Source organism: Podarcis cretensis (genome assembly GCF_951804945.1).
Source record: "Podarcis cretensis genome assembly, chromosome: 13".
In the NCBI taxonomy this organism is placed as follows: Eukaryota; Metazoa; Chordata; class Lepidosauria; order Squamata; family Lacertidae; genus Podarcis; species Podarcis cretensis.
Window position 1 is genome coordinate 41,069,919 of NC_137182.1, and position 25,042 is coordinate 41,094,960.

The window sequence follows — 25,042 nt, forward strand, 5'->3', positions numbered from 1 at the left end:
GGCGGGAAGGTAAAAACAGCGTTTCCGTGCGCTGCTCTGGTTCGCCAGAAGCAGCTTAGTCATGCTGGCCACATGACCCAGAAGCTGTACGCCGGCTCCTTGGCCAATAGAGCAAGATGAGAGCAACCGCAGAGTCGGCCTAATGGTCAGGGGTCCCTTTACCTTTATCCATGCCATGCAAGGTTCTGCATAAGCCTCATCTCATTCCGCTCCCTAAAAGAAGCCAGCCGACAGGAGCAATAGGCTGGACCTCTTCAGAAGGAGTCTCCTAAATGGTCAAGCAGCTCTCCTAGCTTTGAGCAGCTGCCACCCCACATCTTTGCCCCAAACACATTAGCCGAGCTGGTCCAAGATGTTCTGCTGCCTGAGGCACAGTGGCAAAAGCTCCCCTCAAAAGCCAAGGGGGTAAAGCAAAGTATCCCAAGGCCAGTTAAGTCATTATAGCCCCTGAGGCTGAAAACCACAGGAGCTCAGGTAAAAATATAAAATCAAGTAGCTTAAAAAGTTACTGCCTCTTCTTTACCACGTCCAAAATTGGTGGCCTTGCTGTCTCATGCTCCACAGCGGTGCCAGGAGCCCTCAGCAACTGCCTCCTCTCACTAGGCCTTACTTCCCTTTCCCAGAAGGTGCTTATATTCTCTTCTCTTCCATCCCCAGGCTCCCACCCTGCGGTTCTAGCCCGCTATTAACTTTTCTGCCAGAGAGTCCAGCTCAAAAGACAAGACCCCTCAGAAATGGAACCCAGGCGTCCTACCTGGGCAGATCAGGAGGCGATTTCTACGGGCTGCTTGATTTATTACCCTGTAACGCCCCCCCCCCCCCCGCGCCCTATAGGTATAAGATGGGGGGATCGAGTGTTTGGGGGGCAAGTTCCAGCCCGGTGCCCCCCCTGCCGCGCGATGCGCTGTGGGGCGAGGGGGGGGGGCGTCTCCATCCTTCCTGCCCGAGCCTCGGATCCCCTTTGCCATAAATGGTCACCGCAGCGGCAGCGGCGGCAGCAGCGGCGGCGCGGCAGTCGAGCGGGGCTGCGCTCCGGGAAGGCGCGTCACTGGGGCGGGGGCAGCCCAGCAGCCAGCCACCGGCCCCGGAGTCCGGGACCCAGCCCGCGCCCGCCCGGGATGGACGATCTGGGTAAGGAGAGCCGAGAGGGAGCTCCGTCCGCGCCCCCCCCCCCCGACTACCCCATCTCCCTCCTCCCTCCTCGCGCTCTTTCGCGCATTCCTTTTCTTTCCTCCTTCTTTCTTTCTCCTTTTCTTCCGCGCTCCCTCTTGTCTTTCTCTGTGACAGTTTTTCCTTCTTGCATGCAGTCTGGCAGCAGCAGTTCTTGACCCACATCGATCTCCTTGCTTCCCATGTTGTCTGCCTGCCTGTCGAATTGCCCCCCTCCTCTTTTTCTTCCTTCCTTTCTTCTTTTCACTTACTACTCTCGTTGAGGCTTTGGGTGGTTTTTGTGCGCGCGATCCCCTCCTTCATTCATCTTGCCATATTTCCTTTCGACGCTCCTTCTGTCTGACTTTTTTGCTGTCCCCTTTTGTCCAACTCTCCCTCCTCCCGTCACTTCTTTTAATGCTCCTGCTACTGTGGGAAACACCCTTTGTGCCAGATGCTGTACACCCCCCCACCCCACCCCCCGGCAATGAATTCTTGTACAGTCTTTGTGCAGTGCTGTTTTTGCAATAACTTTCTTTCACTCTTTACAAAAAGAAAGAAATGAAATCCCCAGTTGGCTGTTCCTCGCATTCTGCGGGCCCTTTCACACATTACCTGAGAACAAACCCTGGTTTAACCTCTGAAATGACGGATTGCCCATTCTGGGCTCTCCTGATGGAAGAGTGTGTGTACTTGTGTCTGATACACGTGTCTGCAAGCACACAAATTCCTATTGCCGCCTGACGCCTGTGGCCTTCATTTAACATTTTCAAGTGTGCAAAAGTAATGTGTGAACTGGCACTTTATTCCTTGTGCCTGCTTTCACCCCCCCCCCCATTTCTTTCTCTGACACCTCCTTGTCTTCCTCCTCCCTGGCTCCTTTCATCCCTTGCCACTCCTATTATCTCCCTCTTTTCCCTGAATGCCCCTCCCTGTCTCTCTCCCCATATCCTTGTAGCTGGCAGGGCGGGTGTCGAGGGTGGGGTGGGGGAAGAGGCTGCGTTTCCTCAGCCCTTCCCATCCGGAGAAGGAATGTATTTCTCAGCGTATTCCTGTGGCTTTGCGGAATAGCTGAACAGCGGCTGGACGCCAGGGGAGAACAAGGGTGCTTTGCAGCCCTCTCTTAACTTCTCCAGCACCCCGCTGACATTGCCTGCAGCTGCCTCAGCTAGGCAGGAAAAAGCGGGGGGGACCTCTGCACCCCAGCATTCCTGGGAGAAAATAGTTGCAGCAGAGAACCCAGAAATCTGAAGTCCTCATCCACTCCCTTTACTTCAAACTAGATCAGAGACTAAAGCCACATCTGCATCACACATTTAAAGCAGGATTTTGACACTTAAAACAGTCATTGTTCCCTCCCATGAGGAATCCTGGAAAGTACAGTTTGTTTAGAGTGCTGGAGGTTGTTAGGAGAGTCCCTATTCCCTGCACAGAGTGGAAACTGCCAGAGGGGTGCAGCAATCAATCCTTCCCCCCAGGGAACTCTGGGAATTGTAATGTGGGGGGAATAGAGGGGTCTCCTAGCTACTCTCTGCAGCCTTAACAAACTACAGCTCCCAGGAGACTCTGGAGAACGCCATGGCTGTTTAAAGTGGAACCACAATGCTTTAAATGTGTGGAGACAAGTGTGGATGTATCGGACAGGGGTTTCCAGACTGTCCACAACCACTTGAAAATAGTGGCGGACTGCTTAATGATATTTCTGTCTGTTGCTGCAATTTTAATGTGCTGTGCTAATTGCTGCATGGTTTCTAACTGCATTTTGAATTGCTTTTATTTCCCATTTTGTATTTTATTGTTCTACAACTTTAATCCCACAGAATACAATTCCACAGAATACAATCCCACAGAATACAACCCCACAGAATACCAAATACAATAGTACCATACAATATAAAAAGAAGCAATAAGAAAAATTAAAATCCAATATCAATATTCAGTGCACCGCACCCGCTGCTCCTGGCTGCTGCTCCTGCTGCTCTTGACAGACACGCAGTGGACCATCTGAGCAATATTAATGGATGACTGGTGGCCTGTGGACCACAGTTTGGGAACCTCTGGCCTAGGGCCCAAGAGCCAGGGCCCGCCCAAGATGCTTTGCTCCCTGGCACTGCCCCACGGCGTTCCACATAAAGTAGCTGACCAGACGGGTAGCTGAACCTTCCACTGGTATGTGGGGCAGCTCCCTCCACTTTTCCCGAGGCCTGCAGGGTAGCATAGGGAGCAGGCGGCTGGCCTTCCGTGCAAGACTCACACCTCTGCCTAACACTTTGCAGTTGCTTCCTGTTTACCAGAAACGTCCGCCTGAAGTTGCTGCCTCATTCTGCCTAATGGCAGGACTGGCTCTTCTTAGAAGTGCCCGCTGTGGGTTCCCCCTCTTGCCTCCAGTTTCCTCACAATGCTGGGAACAGAAACTCCCCACAGATATGTGGTGAAGAGGCAAAGGAACACCTCTTCCTCTTAGTGCATTAAAACACACACCTCATGGAACCCAGGAGCTCTGGCTGCCACCAAGCCACCATCTTCTTTTATAATCCCTCTCCCAGTTGGTTTATTTTCAAGGGGCAAATTTGTGGAGCAATTCATCCTCCAATTGCCGCTCAGCCGCCAACTGATAGGAAAGCCAGGGTGAGAGAGCTCATCCCAGGGCAGTTTCGCTCTCTTGTGTGGGCTGAAGAAGATCATATAACACGGATTGGCCACACTTAAACTGTTGACTTTGGACTTGTGTGCAAGGGGGTGTTGTACAAAGCCTGCTCAAAGAAGCGATGGAGCCCTGTGTTTTTCAGGGAGCACTTGTGAGGAGGGTTATTTCCTAATCTCTTTACCTCCCATTTCAAGGAGGTCATGTCCGGTTTTGGGTGCCGGTTTCCTGTTGCAGAGGCAGATCTGATTCAGGTGGCAAGTAGCCCACCAGGAAGTTCTCCTAAGGCTCTCCAGGCGGCCTTGGGCCTATGATAGTCTTTCCGGCCTGGCCTACCTCGCAGGATTGTCCTGCCATTTAAATGCCTGAAGCTTCTTGGAGGAAGGGTGGCTAAAACATGCAGGGAACAAAGAAACCGAAATAAACAGCAGCTGTGCGCATTAGTGGACAGACTCCTTGTTTGTGTGTGTTTAGATTTGTCAGCTTCAAGCACAGAAACGGCTTTCTTGTGGATTAATCAGTAGTGAGCGTTGAGAGGTGGCGGTCCTCTTTGATTCCATCTGCTGCCTCCGGGGTGAAGCATCAGTGCTCCGAGGGAGGTTATGGCTGCGTGTTGGCTCTTCCCCCTCTTCTCCCCGCCCTGCTCCCAGTCCCCATGTCTCTTATCCTCCCCTCTTGTATGTTACATTCCTGTGTCTCTCCCTCTGTGGTTTGCTTCTCAGCTTTAGACACATTTCTGCGCTGTGACATCAGCCAGAGAGGGGCGGGAGGCAAAGTTGAGAGAGTGAGAGGAAGAAAGGAAGGAAGGAAAGAAGGGAGAGAGAGAGAGATTTCCCCCCTTCCCCTTATTCTATGCTCGCACACTCCAGCAAACAGCTGGAATAACAGTTAAAGATCCACTCTTTCTAATTATGCTCTCCAAATCCCTCTCCTTCTGACACCCCCTCCTCTTTTTGGCCTGAGATGACCTCTGGAAGAAGAGGCACACTCAGGCTTGAGCAAGCTTACTGGGTGAATTTACTGGAGATTTGGTGAAGGGAGCAAGAGGGCTGTGTGTCCGGGGCAAGGGGTGGGAGGGGATGGGTAATAATAATAATAATAATAATAATAATAATAATAATAATGTGACTGTCTCTGCATGGGGAAGGAACTGATTGCAGCCTCAGATCCAGTAGACTAGACAATCCATAGCAGAATTGCTGGACCCTCTTGGGAGATTTTCTGGCTTCAAAAGGATCTGTGTGTTCTGCTCCAAATGTGCATTAAAATGGATGGTTAGGGACACAGAAAAAAGGATGTTGAAAGATGGAGAACCAGCGCAGATCTGGGAAAAGACCCATTGGAGGGGGGATCAATTATTATGGAGATTTATTTCACACCACAAAGGCCTGGGTTTTAAGAGGACTTCTGAATGGCTGTTCCAGAAATGCTGGCTGTCCCTCCAATGGGGGAGCATGGCTTGGAAGGGATCCATTATAATTATAGCCTGTGTGGTCAAAAGAGCATGCTGGCTTGGAGGGATCAGGAATCCACAGGGTCAGATTAGAAGGGATCCCTGGGAGCCAGTTGCTTGGGGCTTTGAGGCAAAGAATCTGGCCTGAAGATGTGTGTGTTGTGCGTCCAGGAATACATTTGGGTTGCATGTGTGAATTTAATTATGAAACCGGGGCATTTAGTTAAATGGGAACATTGCAATAATTAGGAATGTTAAAAGGAAAAAAGAAGATTTGGCCAGCAATAATACAGACTGACCTGACTTGGTGGTTTTGTAATAACATTTGCTGCGTTGTTGTCGGCCCAAGTGCTGCTAACATTTATTCTGTAGCATCTGCAGTGTGTGCTGGAGTCTAGGCTGGACCCAGGAGTGGTACAGTCCCTGCCTTAGAGCCAATGTATTAAAGCAAATGGACTGGGCGAATGGGATGGAGGGGACCTCCACAGGCTTCAGACTACAACTACCATCAGGTTGCGGGTGGCGAGGGGCACCTTGTCAATATCTTTATTATTCCAGGACTGCGGACTGGCGTTGGGCGCACTTGAGAATCATGTCGGCATCTTGTTTATATAGACGCTGGCTCCTGGCATCTTGGGACAAGCTGGCTGAGACCAGGAGGATGAACAGACTGCTTGTCCCAGATGCACATCTGATCTGCCGCAGATGGTCTGTTGGGTTTAGGGAACTCAAAAAGGCCTCTGTGGTGGACATCTCACTCTGGGTGGGAAATTTTCAGGGAGGGGGTCTTTTGTACAAAAGAGTGATTGTGTGGGAAGGCTGAGCAACTTTGCCTGCAGTTGAAACGGAAAGTTTAAGTCTCTGCGGGCAAGAAGACTTGATGGAAAGCAACAAACTTGTAAGCCCATGCAGGGAGATTTCAATGCTGAGGTCAAAATTTCCTGGGCTTGTCCCAAGAACGTGGTTTAAATTCTAAGGCTTTGACCCTGTAAGGAAGGCTCTCAGCATGTGCAAGAAAACTACATCCCTTTAGCTCTGAACAATACATCAGCTTCGGCCTACCTCACAAGGTTGTTGTGATTCTTAATTTCAGGGTTGTGGGTTCGAGCCCATATTGTGTAAAAAAAACCCCTGTATTTGGTGAGGGCCCTCATACTGCCCATCAGCCTCTCTCCCTGCAGATTAATAATAATAAATACAGTGTAATCCAGGCATAGGCGAACTCGGCCCTCCAGATGTTTTGGGACTACAACTCCCATCATCCCTAGCTAGCAGTACCAGTAGTCAGGGATGATGGGAGTTGTAGTCCCAAAACATCTGGAGGGCCGAGTTTGCCTATGCCTGGTATAATCCCGGGGTTCTTTAGTGGTTGTTGTCGGGGGAACTGTTTGAACCAGGATGCTTTGAGTTCTTTGGGATGAATGAGGACTAGCGACTTTAGCCTTATAGGCACTGGCTATTTCAGAACCTTAGCTGGGTTCCTTTTCTTTATGTCAATCAGAACTGGAGGGCTGGAGAAAGAAAATGACCAATCTGCTTTGTGTTGCTTCATGAGAAGGCCTCTCTGTGTGCTTTATTACACACACAAAAAGCATAAAAATAAATAATTGGATCTCAGAGCATAGGATTGTTCTGGGGGAAGTCAACCACATTTTAATCTCATTGAAATTAATGGGTTTTGATTAAGTTCCACTAGTTTTAGTGAGACTTAGGCTGCAATCTTAACCATGTCTAAAAGTAAAGGGACCACTGACCATTAGGTCCAGTCATGACTGACTCTGGGGTTGCGGTTCTCATCTCGCTTTATTGGCCGAGGGAGCCGGTGTACAGTTTCCGGGTCATGTGGCCAGCATGAGTAAGCTGCTTCTGGAGAACCAGAGCAGCACACTCAGAAATAAATCCCCATGGATTCAATGGGGCTTGCTCCCATGTAAGTGGCGTTAGAATTCCTCTGGATTCCGCCTAGGCTCTGAAGGCGCATGACTGCCTACTTTGCTCAAGCAAAGCAGCTCTGGGTCTGATCAATGCCTGGATATGGGAGCTTGCCTGGCAGTTCTGCATAGACCACTCTAAGCTTTGTGGAGTCAATGACTCATAAACAAACAGGCATTTCTTTCGGATCTGTCATCCAGCCCACTCCTCGTATCTTCTCTGAAGTTTGCTGGGATGTGACACTATCTGAGTGCGCAAATCCTGCTGATTTGTACCAGGGAGAATGCTAAATTTCCTGAGAAAGCACAGTATCCCTTCTGGTGAGGAATGCGATTGCAAGAGGGAAAGGGACAAAGTTCAGAGCACATGCTTTGGGTGGTTTGATCCTCAACATCTCTAGTTAGGACTCCTTCTTAAAACCCTGGAGAGCTGCTGTCAGTAGGTGTCAATAGTATTGAGGTAGATGGACCAGTGGCCTGACTCTGCGTAAGCTTCCTGTTGTGGGCATAGCCTAGGCTGGATCCTATTGATCTGCTGTTGGTTGGTTGCCATTCTCTTTTAATAAAATGCTTTAGGACCTGCGCACGCCTCCTCTCTTGTGCAGGAGTGCACCTTGATATCTAGATTAAAAGGAAAAAAACCCAGGGCAAACAGTGTCAAGTCTATCCTCTTGCTGTAAGACTATCCTTCCCCATCAATATATGCAGAGAGGGCATTGGACTGTGGCAAGTATAGAACCAGTCAGGATGGGATTATAAGGGGATCATGTCCCTTAGGCCCAATCAGGGCCAATATATAAAAAGGACGCAATAGATGGTTGCTTAAATAATGTAAATTCAGGCTATGCTTCCTTTTCAGTATTAAACACAAGGAAAAGCCAGCTGCTGGCTTGCTTGCTTGCTTGTGTTTCTGAGACAGCAGGCCTGGCCGGGGGGTGGCCTTGCAGCTTATTTTGGGGTCTTGCAGGCTAACTTTAGCATTCTCCCTGCACATTTAGCTGCTGGATACTGGAAGAGGAGAAAATCAGAGACTTCTGTCTCTCCCCAGATTTTACTAAAAGAAGGTCATTCTAGGGGGAACTTTCCTTGGTGTGTTTGTGTGGAGGGAAGGTTCAGATTGCATTGAAAGGACTGGTTGCAGTGCTCGGCATTATTACCATTCCAGAAGACACTTGTGGCTACCTGTGGCTACCGAGGCCTCTGAGCCCCCATTGTGCGGAATCACAACTGGGGGGAGTTGCTATCAGGCCTTGCTTGCAAACTTCCCATTGACATCTGTCTGGCCACTGTGAGAACAAGATGGATGGATAAATAGTATGGACAAGGGAGGAATTCAGTTCAGTTTGCAGTGAACCTACCTAATTCACACTTCCCAAAACTGTATACGAATCAAAACACAGCCATTCTTTGAAATTTGCACTGCTCCAAATTTTGCAATGGAGCTCTCCAGCCAAGTCATGGGTGCAAAACTCCATATATTTAGGAGGTGCTTCAAAATGAATATATGAGTGAAAATCATGTACAATATATGGGGGGGGGATTGGCCTGCCAAAAATGTGTCTTTTTGGGCAAAATTGCATTCGAAAACTAGGAGAAAATTGCACTAAATGCTGGTGAAGTTTCGTGAGGATTAAAAACAGCCCCCCCCCCCCCCGCAAATGGATGAAGAAATGTGCGGAACTAAACTTAGGAATGGAAAACTGAGAAACTGAAAGAAACTATAACTGTTATGTTTGCTCCTTCCTACTAAATGAGCCTTTGGACAGATCTAGCAGGGCTCCTTTAAAGTCCTTATATTGGGGGCGGCGGCAGTGGCATTGCTCAGAATGAGGATTCTTGCCTTTTCTGCTTAGAGAGCTGGAATTGGTAGTGATCCTCCCGCCTCTGCCTCTTCCTCTCCCCTACTCTGTCCCTCATGTTTACATCAAAGCCTTCCCAGGTCTCCCCATATTCCTAGAATGCCCCCTTCCTGACTTCCTGCCTGCCCTTTCCCGCTATTCCCCCCATTCTCAACCTGCTTCATCTCTTTCCGTACTAGATGCTCTCCTGGCTGATCTGGAGACGACAACCTCCCATATATCCAAACGCCCCGTCCTGCTTACTGACTCCGGAGGAGCCCACCCCAACGGGCTGAGCCAAGACGGGACCCCAGACCCCAAGCCAACTCCTCCACTGTACAACAACCCTCAGCAGCAGGTAAGCATTTGGGGAGGTTAAGGAGGGGGCAGAGGAGCTCTGTGGGGCAGTAGACCATAGCCCAGGGAGTGGCTCCCTCTCATTAGCGCCAGTGCTTAACCATAACTTGTTTGAAGGGAGGCAAAAGGTATTATGGGAGGAAAGGAAACAAGTTGACTGGCATTGCCATTGAGTTATGTATGTAGCTGCTGCTTTGGGAATACATTTGTACCTCGGAAGTTGAACGGAATCTGTTCCGGAAGTCCGTTCGACTTCTAAAACTTTCAGAAACCAAGGCGCAGCTTCCGATTGGAGTCCATGTTGGACGTTTGGGTTCCAAAGAATGTTCGCAAACTGGAACACTCACTTCTGGGTTTGCGGCATTCAGGTTGCAAGGCATTAGACTTCTGAGGTATGACTGTAAACACTCTTGTTTGTTTCTTTAAAGGAACAGAACATCTGTCCATAAAAATAATGATCATTTATTTGAATGCTGCCTTGCCATAGTAAATCCTGCTCAAGGCAGCTCATGACACAAAGAAAAATGATATGATTCACTAAAGCTCCAAAATATAACAAAATTTTAATGCTCAAAAAAAAGTTGATGAGAACATTTCACTGAGAAATATACAATAAAAGTAAGCATTAATTAATTAATCTTATCTAAATGAGCCCAGGGTGGCAAATGACCAATGATAAAAAAATTAAAGTTTCTTAAAACAACTCCGGTGCAGATGCAGTCTGGGGAAAATCTTAACTCAAAAGGCTTTGCTGAAAGAGGAAGGTCTTCTGTAGGTACCAAAGAGATATCAGAGATTGTGCTTGTCTGTTATTCATGGGGAGGGAATTCTAAAGGAAAGGTACTACAAAAAGGATTACTGAATTCTTACATCCTGAGGAACTGAACTCCTGATTAGGTGGTATCTGCAAGAGCGCAGTGGCTGATTGGGTGAGATGTTGATAGCGGGGGTGTCTGATTGCTGGCTGTGGTGGTGGCCTAGTGGTCACAACTACCCTACTGAAAAGCTTCTTTGGGGAGGAGCTGAGTTAGTGATGCTGTTAATTCCCAGCCAATCAGCACTGTGCACAGCCTCAAACACACAGCTCCAGTTTTCTCCCCCTGAGCTCCATCATTGTTTGTACTTCATGGTAAACTATAATTAATGGCTTTCCATGATCACACCTTTCTGGTCTGTTTGTCTTCTGGGCTCCTCCTGGGAAGAAACAAGCCACGATCTCTGGCTTAGCATTACCAGGGGTCAATGTTTATTTATCTCCCAGCAAACCAGTCACACTTAATTCTTAGCTTACCGATATCTGTTTCAGATGTACTGCTAAGCCATGAATCGTGGTTTGCTTCTTCTGTGTACCATCATGGTAAACCATTAACTATGGTTTATTTACTGTGACATGAGAACTATGGTTTATTTACTGTGACGTGAGGGAACTCAAACATGGCTTTGCCACAGGAATGGGGAACCCTTTTCAGACTGAGGGCCACATTTCCTCCTGGGTCACATTCCAGGAGCTGCATGACAGGGACAAAAATGGACAGAGAAACAAATGCAAATTTTTACCTGTGTAGGCAAGTTTTACCAACACTCCTGCACTTATCTGTTGAAAAAAGCAAGAGGCAAGATCAAAGTTCAAGGACACATTCCAGCCAGGCAAAACCACCCACGGAGGGTACACATTAGGGCTGATCATAGGTGGGACCTGGGGAGAGGGGTGTGTCCAAAGAGGAGCCTGGATAGAGTCCCAAGGACCACACAGAGAGGCCAGGAAGGCCGCATTTGGTCCATAGGTCTGATACTCCTCACTCCTGGTTTACCAGAATATGTGACCTGGACTAGTATGTCTAAACAAAATGTGCACTTCTGCAGTGAGCTCACCAACCAAATGATGCACAGCTGTATGTATGACTTGAGGCCGGCTTAACTCCCCAAATACTTCCTTTGTCCCACTGATCAAGATTCCAACACTCTAGAAAGAAAGAAAACTGTCCATCTCTAGATGTTTTGTCTTTGCATGTGGATTATTCAGAGGCTTCATGTTCTTCTAGTTAGTCTGTGTCTGTCCAGCAAATCAAGATGCAAACTCTTTCCTCTGCTTTTACAACCTCCATCTCCACCTTTTAATCTCAGGCTGGGACCACAGCCATGCCGGTAGACCCATTCCCAGCATCAACCATGCAGGGCGGAAGTGACAAGGAACACCTGTACAGGTAAACAGTGGGTTGTTTTGTGGGGCCTCTGTGCATGCACAGGAGAGAGGGCTTATGTCCCTAGCGTTACCTTGGCTGTGTTTAGGGGAACCATTTCTCCCATTTCCTCAGCCATTTCCCCAAATAAGGTGAAAGCATGACTTTTAAATGCAAGGAAGGGAAACAGTCTGGTGAGGTGGTTATGAGAGGGGCAGGAGAACAAAGATGTGGGGGTGTGGGACCAGGGAAATAAGCTGTGAAAGGAAGGTGACCTTTTTTTATTTAAGAAAAGATGGTGGAGGAAATCCTACGAACCACAGTGTCTGTGGCAGGGAAGTTTTGTAATGTTTGATGCCTTATCGTGTTTTAATTTGTTGGAAGCTGCCCAGAGTGGCAGTCAGATGGGCGGAACAGCAGCAGCAGCAGCAGCAGCAGCAGCAGCAACAACAACAATAACAACAACAGTGGTGCATTTTCCAGAAGTTGTTGGACTACAACTCCCATCACCCCTGGCCATTGGCCTTGCTGGCTGAGGCTGATGGGAGCTGTAGTCCAAGAAACCTGGCACCTTCATTACACATCTCTTTAGGCGCCAGGCGAAACCATTTATAACCAGGCCCAGTGCAACCAAACTGGTTACGCTCCCCTAAATGTGCCTCTGATCAGGGACTGGGACTCTCTCTCCCATTAACAGTTGTACCAGGGAGAATTTAGGTGCAGAGAATCTCCTACCTCTGAATGTCGTTTTCTGGGAATCACAAGCGGGGAGAGCTGCAGTTGCATCTCAGGCGCTTTTTCCCAGAGGCATCTGGTTGGCCACTGCGAGAACAACATCCTGGCCTAGATCCAGCAGGCCTCTTGCTTATAATCTTACATAGTGTGTGCTGTTCCTCCTATTGCTACAGCTCTTTGATGGGAGAAGTGGCGAGCATCAAAATCCCCCTTCCAATATCAGAAACACCTTTTTTCTCTGGCCCTTAACCTGGCCCGATTTGGAGGACCACAAGCACCAGGGTGTGGGAAGCTGTGAGGAGCAAGAAATACGACGAGGAGTTTGGCCTCCTTGGGAGCTGTGCCCAGCTCCCCTGGCCTCGTTCCAGAGCATCCATTAAGCAGAGGGATCCTATAAATAGCTGCCACCCCTCTGCCTCCCTTTTACTGCTCCGTCCTTCCCCATCTTTCTCTGGAGCGGAGGGATGCTGCATCTTCCTCCTTGGGGTGGTGTGTGTGTGTGTGTGTGTGTGAGTCCTGAGCTCTCCTTCCCCCGCCCCCACCTCTCTCTAATGTATCCCATCTCTTTCTCTCTCATGCGGGTGCCTCTTCCAGCACGGTCTGCAAGCCTCGCTCGCCCAAGCCCAAGGAAGGGGCCCCTCCGCCCTTCTCCTCCTCCAGCGGCGTTCTCGGAGCGGGACTTTGTGAACTGGACCGGCTCCTGCAGGAACTCAACGCGACCCAGTTCAACATCACAGGTATGGCAAGTGGGGTATGAAATGGTGCTTGGGGGGTGGATTTCCAGAGAGAGAGAAGGAGAGAGAAGCGAAGACTCTAATGGAACAGTGAAAGGAATTATTTATCTGTTGTGTGTGCATGCATTTCTCACTCGCTGCCACGAGAAGATGCTAGTGTAGGTTTAAAAACACAAACCACAATGGGGAACGTAAGAAGCTGCCTTATTCTGAGTCAGAGGCATGGTGCATCAACTCAGCACCTCCTACACTGGCTGGCAGCAGCTGTCTAAAATTTCAGGCAAGTGGTATTCCTACCTGGAGGTGCTGGAGTTTGAACCTGGGGTTTTTTGATTGCAAGACACTGAGCTCCTACAGCCCTTCCCCACTGACAGCTTAAAACAGAGCGTGTATAAGTTGTGGCATACCTCTGCTGGGAATGAGTAACAAGGAGCGACTGCTGCAGTCTGCGGTCTGTGAGTTTCTCAGGCTGGCCATGAATTGCTGGACCAGGAGGATTTCCTCTTGTGTTCTTAAATATCCCTTGGAGCTGATTTATCCTGCCTGCCAGGGTCCCTTTCCAATCTCCAGTGTTTGAGAGCAGGCAATGGTTGCCCTTGCTCAGAGGCATTGCATTGTTTTCGTTTAGCAATGAGGTCACACACTCCAGGCTTTGGCACTGGCTCAGGTCCCGATGCTGAACCTGGATTTGTTGTGACTCAGATGAAGCCCTGAGGGTGACGTTCTCTGCTCCCCTTAGGCCTTGCATCTCGTCTCTCCTAATGGAGCTCTCTCCCTTCAACCCTGTCAGGACAATTGGACCAGCCCCCCTGTTTTCGACAAGCAGCCCAGTTTGCTCTGGGTGTCCTGTGCTCTCAGCATTCTTTGTTGGGCTACAACTCCCATCGTTCCCTGACCGCTGGCTAAGCTGGCCTGGGATGATGGGATTTGTAGTCCGACAACATCTGGGGAACAAATTTGAAGGACGCTGTAGCTGAGTGATATCTCTTGCATGCTAACTTTGGGAGCAGTAGGAGTTGGCCTCATGAGCTGTAGGGCTCTTGCTATTTCCTGCCAACGGAGCACAACACTGCAGGTTCCACCTGTGCCATGTACTTTGTTCCATTGTTCCTGCATGAGGCGGCCAGGTCCCAACCTGAGGCAGACCACATGGCACACATTTCTAGCCACTTTCTGCAACTCAGAATTTGCCGCCTGAGGCTGCTGCTTCACTCTGCCTCTTGGGAGGGCGAGCCCAGGCTGTGAGGTAAAACTGGACCCCTGCTGGATACAGCAGGAGATTGACAGAGGGGGCAGGTCTGCAGAGGCTGCATCTTCTACCTTTTTAAAGACAGTGTAAGCGGAAACTCCTGGTGATAACTGGCTGGTTTTGTTATTATTATTAACCCACTCGGTTTATGAGTTGTTGTTGTTGTTGTTGTTGTTGTTGTTATTATTAATATTAATACCCCACCCATCTGGCTGGGTTTCCCAGCACTCTGGGCGGCTCCCAACAGAATTAAAAGCACAATACAACATCAAACATTAAAAACTTTCCTAAACAGGACTGCCTTCAGATAGTTGTTTATTTCCTTGACATCTGATGGGAAGTTGTTCCACAGAGTGGGTGCCACCACTGATAAGGCCCTCTGCCTGGTTACTTGTAATAAGCCCCTAAGCGACTTACAAAGCTTTGAAAACATAAAGCGTGATATCAAATCCAAAAGGCAAGAAGCAAAATACATTGCAATCAAGACAGTACAAAATCCTTTGAACAGAGACAGTGAAACAGCAGCAGAATGCATTGCCTCACATTCAGATGGTGAAAGGCCTTTAGGCTCATCCAAGACATGCTAAGCGGTGTGAGGGGGGCACTCTGCAAATTCTCAGAGGCGCTGCCACCATGTTATGGAGTGGTTCCAGTCTTTTGTGGCTCTGAGCCCTGGCCCTGGACCAAAGTGCTGCTTGAGTGCTCTTCTTGCTGTTAGAAGTGCAGCCGTGTTGCCATCTGCTGGCAAGGATGTGAAATGGCAAGTGATAAAAAGATGTATTCTCATTCTCTCTCTCCTCATCCCAGATGAAATAATGTCTCAGTTCCCAACCAGCAAAAGCCCAGGCGGAGACAAGGGCAAAGACAGGCTGGAAGAATCTATAGACGGCAGCTCCATTTCCCGGTAAGCAGATGGTTGATGGGGTAGTATGGGCGATCAATGGCAAGCAAAGGCATTGCACCAAAAGAGCTGTGCTTTGGGTCTTGGCAAACAGATGTTTGTTGCAAAATCCCATTTTCATCCCAGTGATCTATGTAGGCACAACCTGCGGCTCTCCAGGTGTTGCTGGACTCCAACTCCCATCAGCTCCAACTCCCATGACCAGCTGGTAGGGAGGATGGGAATCAGAGTCCAGAATATATCAGGAGGCCCATAGTTTCCCCAGTCTTGCCATAGAGCAGAGGTGGGGAACTGCATCTGGCGGGGGGAGGGGGCAGATTATGAATTCCCACCATCCCACCTTGTGGGCCAACATTGACAGGTGGGCGGGGCCAGAATGGTGTCAGGTGACTGACAGCTGCCAAAGTTCCAAGGGGCTCAGCTTTAAAGTCCTCTTGCATTTTTCCTCTGCTGATGGTTACAGCAGGTTCCTTCGAAGGTAGACTTCTGGCCCCAGCAGGGATTCCTGTCAGCTGATCAGCACCAAGAGGGAGCCTTGCTTGCAAAGGAACAATTGGGGGCTCACTTTAAGCTCCTGGTTGGTTACTTTGCAACCATGTCCATACCTGATGCCACATTTGGTGCCAGGTCATGTGGGTGTGGTTTAAGGGGAGTGGCTTCATGGGCCTAATTAGGCCTCTGGACCACTGCTGTGTGGCTAGGATTGCCATATTTCAAAAAGTAAAAACCAGGATAGTTGCTGAGTTTTCCTAAACATTTTTATTCATTCAAATCCCAAAATTGCTGAGCTTTATTTTTTTATTTTTTACAAAAACTCAGATAAATCCCATGATTTTCGGTTTGCTTGTCCCCAGATGTCACTTCTGCCTTTGAAATCCTGGATGTATGGCAGCCCTAGTACAGTTTGCCTTCTTTCTTCTACCCCACAGACATTCCTAAGATCTTAACCAGGTTCAAATGCAAACACTTTGAGTTGCTTTCACAGCATCCCAGTGAGGATGGGTTTGCTACTATATTCCCATATACAGACTACAGCTTCTGGGAGAGGTGGGACCTGTTGTTGCCAGCTCCCTCACCTGAGAGAGAGTCTGTATCTTTCAGAGTTTCGTGGAAGGGAGAATTTTCCTGTCCCAGTACTACTGGGGTAAAGGAAGCCATGCCGGTGGATTCCCCATACTAAAGTACAGAAGCCATCAGTGTGTCTGTAGATGGCTGCCAAAGTGGGCTTTGAACTCGTGTCACTAAAATGAAGGATCTGTAAAATATCTCAGAATCAAACTGCAATTGAGAGAACTGGATCTTTGTTCATGCCCCTTGATGCTGCGTTCTTACTCTCAGGTCAACAGCTCCTCCGCCTGCAAAGCCATCGGCTACGTCTGCCACCTTGGAGCTGGACAAGCTGATGGCCTCCCTGTCAGATTTCCGGGTCCAGAGCAATGTGAGTGTGGGGCTCGGGTACCACTGGGACTGAAGAAGGGGTGGAGTGGGGTTACTTCCAGGGCTGTTCGTGATTTGGTGATAGGAACCTACAAACACAGGGATTGTGTGCATAATTACAAACCTGAAAAGCCCAGATTTTTTTTTTTTAAGGAAAGTTTCTAGTCATTATAGCTGCAAAGTGAGGCAGCTAAACCTAGCAAAGTTGCCGAAGCTATTTATGCCATTTAAATGAAGTGACAATTGCCAGTCAAATATTCCACTTGCTATTTGCAAGCAGAAAAATTGAGGGGAGGGGGATTTCGCCAAATATTCTGCTGGAGGAGGTGAAATTTTCTAACTGTTTTCTTTAAAATGGCACTTTGTAGCTAGTGCACATTATCCATAGCAGCTCCTGCCCTGTGGAACATCCTCCCACTAGATAAATAAACAACTATCTGACTTTTAGAAGACATCTGAAGGCAGCCCTGTTTAGGGAAGCTTTTAATATTTGATAAATTATTGTATTTTAATATTTTGCTGGAAGCCGCCCAGAGTGGCTGGGGAAAGCCAGCCAGATGGGCGGGACAGAAAGAAAGAAAGAAAGAAAGAAAGAAAGAAAGAAAGAAAGAAAGAATATTTTTGGTTGATGAAGGGAGCAATGGGCAAAGGGAGGACTGGAAGGAGCAGGGGGCATTTCCTGCCATCAACGAAAATGAAGTAAGATGCAGCAATAATAAAGCTAGACACACAGGTGTGCCAAAATTCATGGGTGCTGAAATGGAGGAGGCCATTTCACCCAAATATGCTTGATGGGAGGATGGAAATTCTCCATTGGTTCAGGGCGGGAAGAGAGGAAACATTCAAAGTTGTCTGGAAATGTCTTTTTTTTTGGTGAGAAATCTCAGCTCTACCCATATCCATCTCTGACCTTCTAGCTCCCAGGAGCCTCCACCTCCACCACTGTGTCGCCCCCTCCAGCTCCTGCCCGAGTCTCCTCAGCGCAGCTGCCAGTGGTCTCATCCGTCTGCCCCAGCCCCGCTGCTGCGCCCCCACAGACCTCCCCAGCGCAGCCGAGCGGGAACCTGGACAGTATGCTTGTGATGCTGGAGTCAGATCTCAGCCGCCAAGGGATCTCCACCACTGCCAAGGGGCTGTGCGCATCCTGCCAAAAACCCATCGCAGGGCAGGTGAGTGCCGGCTGCTGGTGGACAACAGGCTTCTCCTTGGAGGGGTCATCAGGTGGGGCAGATAGATGATTGCCAAAGGCCGAAGCAGGGGGAAGACCAAGCTGGAGAAAGATGGATTTGGGATTAGGGAGGGACTCCTCAACCAAGTCGGCCATTTTCAAGGGCCACAGAATCTTGCCACAATTGTCGCTCCCAACTTCTTTGGAAGTTCTTGGCCACTGCTGGACGTAGCATGAGAAACAGAGGTGCGCCACCCTGTGTGGTACACATGACGTGCTCCCTCTCAAAACTCGTGAGCCCCTGAATCATCTGTCGCTACCTGAACTCAGATGGATCTTTGCTTTCCCTGCCTCCTCTCCCCGCTCCCATTTGCCCAGGTGGTCACAGCACTGGGAAGTACCTGGCACCCTGAGCATTTTGTGTGCAGCCACTGCCAGAAGGAGATGGGGGGCAGCAACTTCTTTGAGAAGGATGGCGCCCCCTACTGCGAGAGGGACTACTTCCAGCTCTTTTCACCCCGCTGTGGACTCTGCAATGAACCCATCCTGGACGTGAGTTGCCCTGACCCTCAGCTTGTCCCTACTTCCTTACAGATGGTTGTAGAATACTGTACAGCCCCGAGAGACTCTCAGTGCCTCACAAAAGATTTGCACAAAAAAAGCATATTAAAAGAAAATTATACAGGGAAATAACATCACAGTTAGAGGCAACCGAGCTTTGTGAGGCAGGAATCTTTTGTTTGATGTGGGGCTTGAACTCATAACCCTGAGATTAAGAGTCTCATGCTCTACCGACTGAGCTATTATTTCAGGGCTGGTGCACGTGGTACCTTCCGGGGGTTGTTGGACTCCAGCTCCCATCAGCCCCAGAAGGTGTAGCCAATGGTTAAGGATGATGGGAGTTGTAGTCCAACTACATTTTGATGCATTACATTGGCCACCCCTCATTAATTTCCTTCAGTTTCATGCTGCAAGACAGACCACCCTGAGGCATCATTTCGGTTTTATTCTTTTGTGGAGAGGGTTGCTGTTGCCTTCTTTGGTGATTCAGACCATTTCTCCTAGATCTCTGGTCATTACGTGCTGCAAAAAAAGTAATTGTGCCAAATGTTCTTAAAGTACACCACTCCCCGCCCCCCCGGTCCTTTTGCACTTTTACAGTTGGAGTATATCAAGAGCAATCCTTTGAACCCTAGACCAAAACTCCATTCCTCTCCCTTCCTGATGAAACCTAAAACGGCACTCCAGGCATGGGCAGTGTGTCTGAATCCAGTGTAATCCAGAAAATGTTACTGAATATGACAACAGTATACAGGGCTTGCCTGCTTTTCTTGGCACGTTTGGATTTTTGAGCAAGTGCTGTGGGCGCCGGTCAAAAAATGGCTGCCGTGGCGGCAGCATGGCACAACACAAAATGGCTGCCACGTGTGAAAGAGTGGGAGAAGAGATAGGACCACACAGTTGTATGGACATGTGGGCATGTTCCAGTCCATACAGGAACTGAACAGGAGGTGCAAATGATCTCTTGCACATTGTCATTTTTGGGGAGGGGATATTTATGGAGACCATTTGTGGGTGCCAGAGTGGCAAGGAGACACCAAAGGGGCCAAGCCTGGGAAACACAGGCCTGTCGTGTCTAGTTTGCTGCTTTGCTGCCAAGTTGCTGTTTCCTCATTGACGCGACCTCCTTTTCCCCCCTGCCCTGCATCCACCTGACTCGTGTAGAAAATGGTGACCGCATTGGATAAGAACTGGCACCCAGAGCACTTCTGCTGCGTCAAGTGTGGGCGGCCCTTTGGGGAGGAAGGTGAGTGTCGGCGGGGCCTTAGTGAGTGGCCCCTCAAATGATGGGCAGGGAAGAAAAACAACAAAACACACTCACACACACAGAGGCATGATTAGTCTTCCTTGGAAATAGGGGATAAAGAATTATAGGCCCGTTTGTATTTTACGTGTAAGCTTACTGTAGTTTATGAGACAACATGGCTAGAGCAGAGACAGGGAAACTTCCTCACCCTGAGGGCCCCATTTTTCTTGTGGGAAGCCTTCCTGGGGCCGTATGCCAATTGCCTACCCTCCGACAATTCTCCACTGAAAATAGAGGACTTCCTAAGGTAAAAGCAGGACATTCAGGGGTTCGGATCAGAAACCGGGAGGGCTTCTGTGATTCCAGGACTGTCCCATGAAAATAGGGATGCTTGGAGGGTCTGCAATAGTGAACATGGCAAAAGTGTGGACAGCCCACCCCAATCCTCCATCCACGGAAACAGGCGGCAATAGCTTAGTTCAAGGATCCCTTGTTGTTCCCCGCAGGCTTCCACGAGAAGGACGGGAAGCAGTACTGCCGCCAGGACTTCTACGAGCTCTTCTCCACCCGTTGCCAGGGGTGCAGCCAGGCCATCTTGGAGAACTACATCTCGGCCCTGAATGCCTTGTGGCACCCAGAATGCTTTGTTTGCAGGGTATGCTATGCATGTCCGGAGAGGGGCCCTATGGCTGGCAGGGCTTCATGGGGGTGCGGGGAAGCCAATGAGGGAGGCAGCCAAGTGAGAAAGTGATGGGTTAATTAGGGCTCCACCCAAAGTCCCTCAGGGAACTTTTCCTGCAAAAATTGGTGGGTGGGTGTTGGGGATCAGCGAATGAAAATCTGGACATGGGCTGCGTTTACTCAATACATTTAAAGCACTGTGATACACTTTAAACAGCTGTGGCTTCCCCCACAGAATTCTGGGAGCTGTAGTTTGTTGTTAGGAGGCCCCTATTCCCCTCACAGAGCTACGATTTCCAGAGATGTTTAAGAATCTATCCCTCTTCACTCTGGGGATTGTAACTCAGCTAGTGGTAGTGGGGAATAGGAGGCTGATGCTAAGGAAGCCTTGCTGATGTGAACAGCAGTTGGTGGAGGGAGGCAGCTGAGATATCTGGATTTTTTTTGGGGGGGGGGATAACTTCCACTTCCCAATGCTAATTGTACTCAAGAGTAAGGTTAAGGTAAAGGTAAAGGTACCCCTGCCCGTACGGGCCAGTCGTGACCGACTCTGGGGTTGCGTGCTCATCTCGCTTAAGAGACTGGGAGCCAGTGCTGTCCGAAGACACTTCCAGGTCACGTGGCCAGCGTGACGAAGCTGCAGCTGTCAAGCCAGCACCAGCGCAGCACACGGAAACGCCGTTTACCTTCCCGCTATAAAGCGGTACCTGTTTATCTACTTGCACTTAGGGGTGCTTTCGAACTGCTAGGTGGGCAGGAGCTGGGACCGAACAATGGGAGCTCACCCCGCCGCAGGGATTCGAACCGCCGACCATACGATCGGCAAGTCCTAGGTGCTGAGGTTTTACCCATAGCGCCACCCGTGTCCCTGTACTCAAGAGTAGCCCAGTTAAAATCAATGGACCTAAATTAGTATTGGCCATTAGTTTCAGTGGGTCTAGCGGAATGTCTTGCCCAAGTGAGGAAATGAAAAGGAGCACAAATTCTGGCAAAGCAAACATAAGTTAACAAAAAGGGAAATTGAGGACCATGCTGAAAGTGTGAGCACCAAAAATAAAAATAAAAAATACACAAGATGTAGAAAACAAGATGTAGCTGGACCACTAAATAAGAGTTGTTCCCTACACAGGGGTGTGTGGCACCTTCAATCTGCATTTTTTGGCAAATGCTGAAGATGCACCTGTTTACCCTGGCCGTTGACTCCCAAGATGTGTATTTTTAGGCCCTGGCGTATTTTTGTAAGTTGTTTTAAACTATTTTTTTCACGTTGCATTTCACATTGCTGAAACGCCTCTGCCTTTGTCCCTGCTGCAGGAGTGCTACACGCCATTTGTGAATGGGAGCTTCTTTGAGCACGCCGGCCGCCCGTTCTGCGAGATCCACTACCACAAGCAGCGTGGCTCGCTCTGTTCGGGCTGCGAGAAGCCCATCACCGGCCGCTGCATCACGGCCATGGCGCGCAAGTTTCACCCCGAGCATTTTGTCTGCGCCTTCTGCCTCAAGCAGCTCAACAAGGGCACCTTCAAGGAGCAGAACGACAAGCCCTACTGCCACCCTTGCTTCATCAAGCTCTTTGGGTGACCAGGAGGGCGCCACGGCCGCGCCATGCCTGCTACCAGCATGGGAAGGGGGAAGGCCCACCAATCCCAGCCTTTGACCGAGCCACGCCCACTGCCACGCATGGGAGAGGCCTGTGCCTTATGGGTTCCACCCCGGCGGAGCCACCACACGATTGCCAAAGCCACGCCTCTAGCCAAAGGCGAGAAGCTGGACTTGTCCGCTTCTCCCACTCTACTCAGGAGCCAATCCCATCGCAGCCACGAGCAGCCAATCCTTAGCCCTTACCCCCCGTCACATGCTACTTTAAGCCACACCCACACAGCGCCAGCGCTTCAGACAGGAGGCAGTGCCTTAAGCCGCAACTCACACAAGACTAGCTGGCGATGTCACCCAGGTAGAAGGCGGGGCCATAAAGAAGCCACACCCCCTCTGCTCCAATGCCGTCCGGTAGTGTGTCAGAAAGGAAGCGCCTGAAACCCATCTCCCTACTCTCAAGCCATAAAAGCCATTCAGGTGGGAGGTGGGGAGAAAAAACCTTTACTTCCAGGTCCTTTGGTATCTTTTACCGCTTTTGCTTTCGGGTGCAAGGTGAGGGGCTGTTTCACTTCGGGGCTGCCCTAAAGCACTTACGATTGTGATCAAGTATGATCTAAAATGGTTCAACTACAAGAGGGGAGAGGCAGCAGTAACTCTGTGGCCCATCCTTCAGTGGCAGAGATTTGGGGGCGAGTTTATGTAAAATCAGGTTTGACACCACCCCAAGGGTTATATCTGTGAGCTGTCAGTGGGATTTGGGAAGCTGCCTCTCTCCCTTAGGGACCCAGAGTCCTAAGGAGGTTAGTGGGATGGCAAGAGTAAGGCCTCCCTAATGCAGCAGCTTTGGGTAGATGACCAGCTGGTGTTGAGGAAAGGAAGTGGCATCCCACCCCCCTCCCTTTGCATGTTGCAGTTTTTAAAAAGCCCTGGATTGCAAATAATTAAAACACTTTTGATTTGGGTTTTAAAGAATCAAGGAGGAAGGGAATGGGTGGGTGGGGGAATGTGCCTGAGCTTGCAGTTTTGCTTTATCAGGGTCATTAAAAAAAAAAAAAAATCTTACGGTGTAAACCCAAATTGAGGCTTTTATTATGACAGAACTTGGGTCGGGAGTCCAAGGAGCATGTGGTTTTCCTTCTGCCACCAACTTTTTACCCTCACACTGCTGTATATTATATAATAAAATTCACGTATATTAAAAAAAAAAGAATCCAAACAGTTGTCATGTGTGGTGGTTCAGCTAAAAAGTGGACTTACAAGGAAGTGTGGTAGATATTGGAAAACTTTGCACTCCAGAATAAACTCTTGTCCTTCTCCCCGATAGCATGAAGATATTATCAGGATGTTTTTCTGTAGGACAGGCATTATCAGTCCATTTAGGTCCCTGGGCATCATCCCCTCTGGCCACTTCTCATTCCCCACCCCTGACAACACACAATTTGGTTTTCTGAGGGAACTGGGTAATGGCTGAATCCAGGAGAAATAACCTAAGCCTTGAGAAGCACAGTGCTGACAGAGGAAGTAGGCAGAGAGTGGCATTCTTTCAACTTCCCCCTTCAGCTCTATGCACTTTTCAAGGGATTCCTAACCGCCTTTACCACAAAAAGAGCGAAGGGCAAAGACCTGAAGGGCACCTTATTTTGGAGGGAAGATCTTCAGAGCTTCTACGCTGGTTGGTACTCTTCTCACAGAAAGAGCATAGCTTCTCTTTCCAAAGTTTCATATAACTTATCATCACCCACATGCCTCGCCCATAATTCAAATGAGCTGAATCCAAGCTAGTTGCACTTCTATTGAAATCAATGGGACAAGGTAGTCAAGATTACTTTGCTCCCACTGATTTCAATAGGAACAAAGTGTGATGATCTTGGTCTGGACCTTAAGCCACCGTCCAAAGCCTGCCCTTCGCTAAATGGTCTCATATACAAAAATAAAACACTTGTTTTCTTGATGGGCAAATCGAGGTACCCCCTCAAGCTCCTCCTCTCCATCAGCATGAGGAGGATCCCACAGATGGCAATATTACTACATCTCTTTGCCTTCTATATTGGGGGAAAGAGAGCATCCTCTGGGAAATTTGATTAGGCCCAGGGGGCTCTGGTTGCTGATCCCCTCTCTAGGCCCTAGTGTGCTATACAACAAAACTTAGGGAAAGTTATTCAGTGCCCCATTAGTTTCATTATCCCCACTTCTAATACCCAGATACTGGTGTTAGAAATCAGGCATTTGAATCAATTAAATGCATCTTGATCTTTCCAGTTAATTGTGGGGGCATCTCCTTTATCAATGCTTTTAATCAAATAATTGACTAAATATTGCAATCCTTCTTGGAAGGATTTTAAGGCTGTAAGCGAAGACCATCATTGGCCATCTTTCTGTCCAGTCTGTTTTTGGCCCCTTTGGCCCACCACTCTTTCAGAATATTAGTCTCCCAAAGAGAAAACCAAATATCCCTGCACGATGTAGCATTGTGGATTTTCTTGAACGTTAGAGCAGCTCCTGGAAGGAGCTTTCATTAAATCAAGCATTCAGCTCTTGCTTAACTTCAAATTTCATCACATTTGAAGATTGAATAGACCAAAACAGAATTGACAAATGCAAGGGCAAACACAAAAATATAGTGTTTTGGAAAATGTTTGGATTACTTTTGCACATGTGCATTTCACACAAAAGCTAAACCATGGTTTAGTGCAGGGCAACAGTCCCTTTTAGCCTGAGGGCTGGATTAAGGCTGGGCCAACCCTCTGAGAGCCACAGAGACAGCCCCACTTGTTGAAAATAGGCCAGCTCCTTGTGGTTTGAAGTCGGCTTCTTTCAACAAGCTATAGTTAATCTTAACTATATTTTGTGTGACAACACAGCAAGTTTTGGGTGATTTAAACAGGGCCAAAAGTTCCCACGCTGCTCCTTATACCTGAGGAAGCAGTGCTATTGGCTTTGGGGTGCTTTCAAAGACATTTAAAAAAAATGTAAAAAGACAATTAAAAAAAAGTTTTATGGACACACACTGAATTGGCAGGTTGGAGACAGCACATTGGGTCTCTTCCGTGAAATCCATGGATGGTGGGATATTCCTTTCACAAGGAGAAAAAAATATTTTGTAGCACCAAGTGGAATGCAGGAAAAAATAGCAGCTGCGGGAATTGTTAACCCTTAATAACAGTGCTATGCTGGAGAAATTT

At 48.8% G+C, this 25,042-nt stretch overlaps 1 protein-coding gene across 1 annotated transcript; it reads left to right on the forward strand.

Moving 5' to 3' along the window:
- Positions 1-734: 734 nt before the first annotated feature.
- TGFB1I1 (transforming growth factor beta 1 induced transcript 1) lies at positions 735-23,070 on the forward strand (the record flags this gene model as incomplete). Its single annotated transcript, XM_079950642.1, has 11 exons — positions 735-1,131; positions 9,216-9,373; positions 11,497-11,576; positions 12,882-13,024; positions 15,078-15,174; positions 16,510-16,609; positions 17,526-17,777; positions 18,155-18,328; positions 19,502-19,583; positions 20,090-20,238; positions 21,579-23,070. The coding sequence occupies 11 exons, from the start codon at positions 735-737 to the stop codon at positions 21,843-21,845; spliced, it is 1,899 nt and encodes a 632-aa protein (XP_079806768.1). The 3' UTR covers positions 21,846-23,070.
- Positions 23,071-25,042: the final 1,972 nt, after the last annotated feature.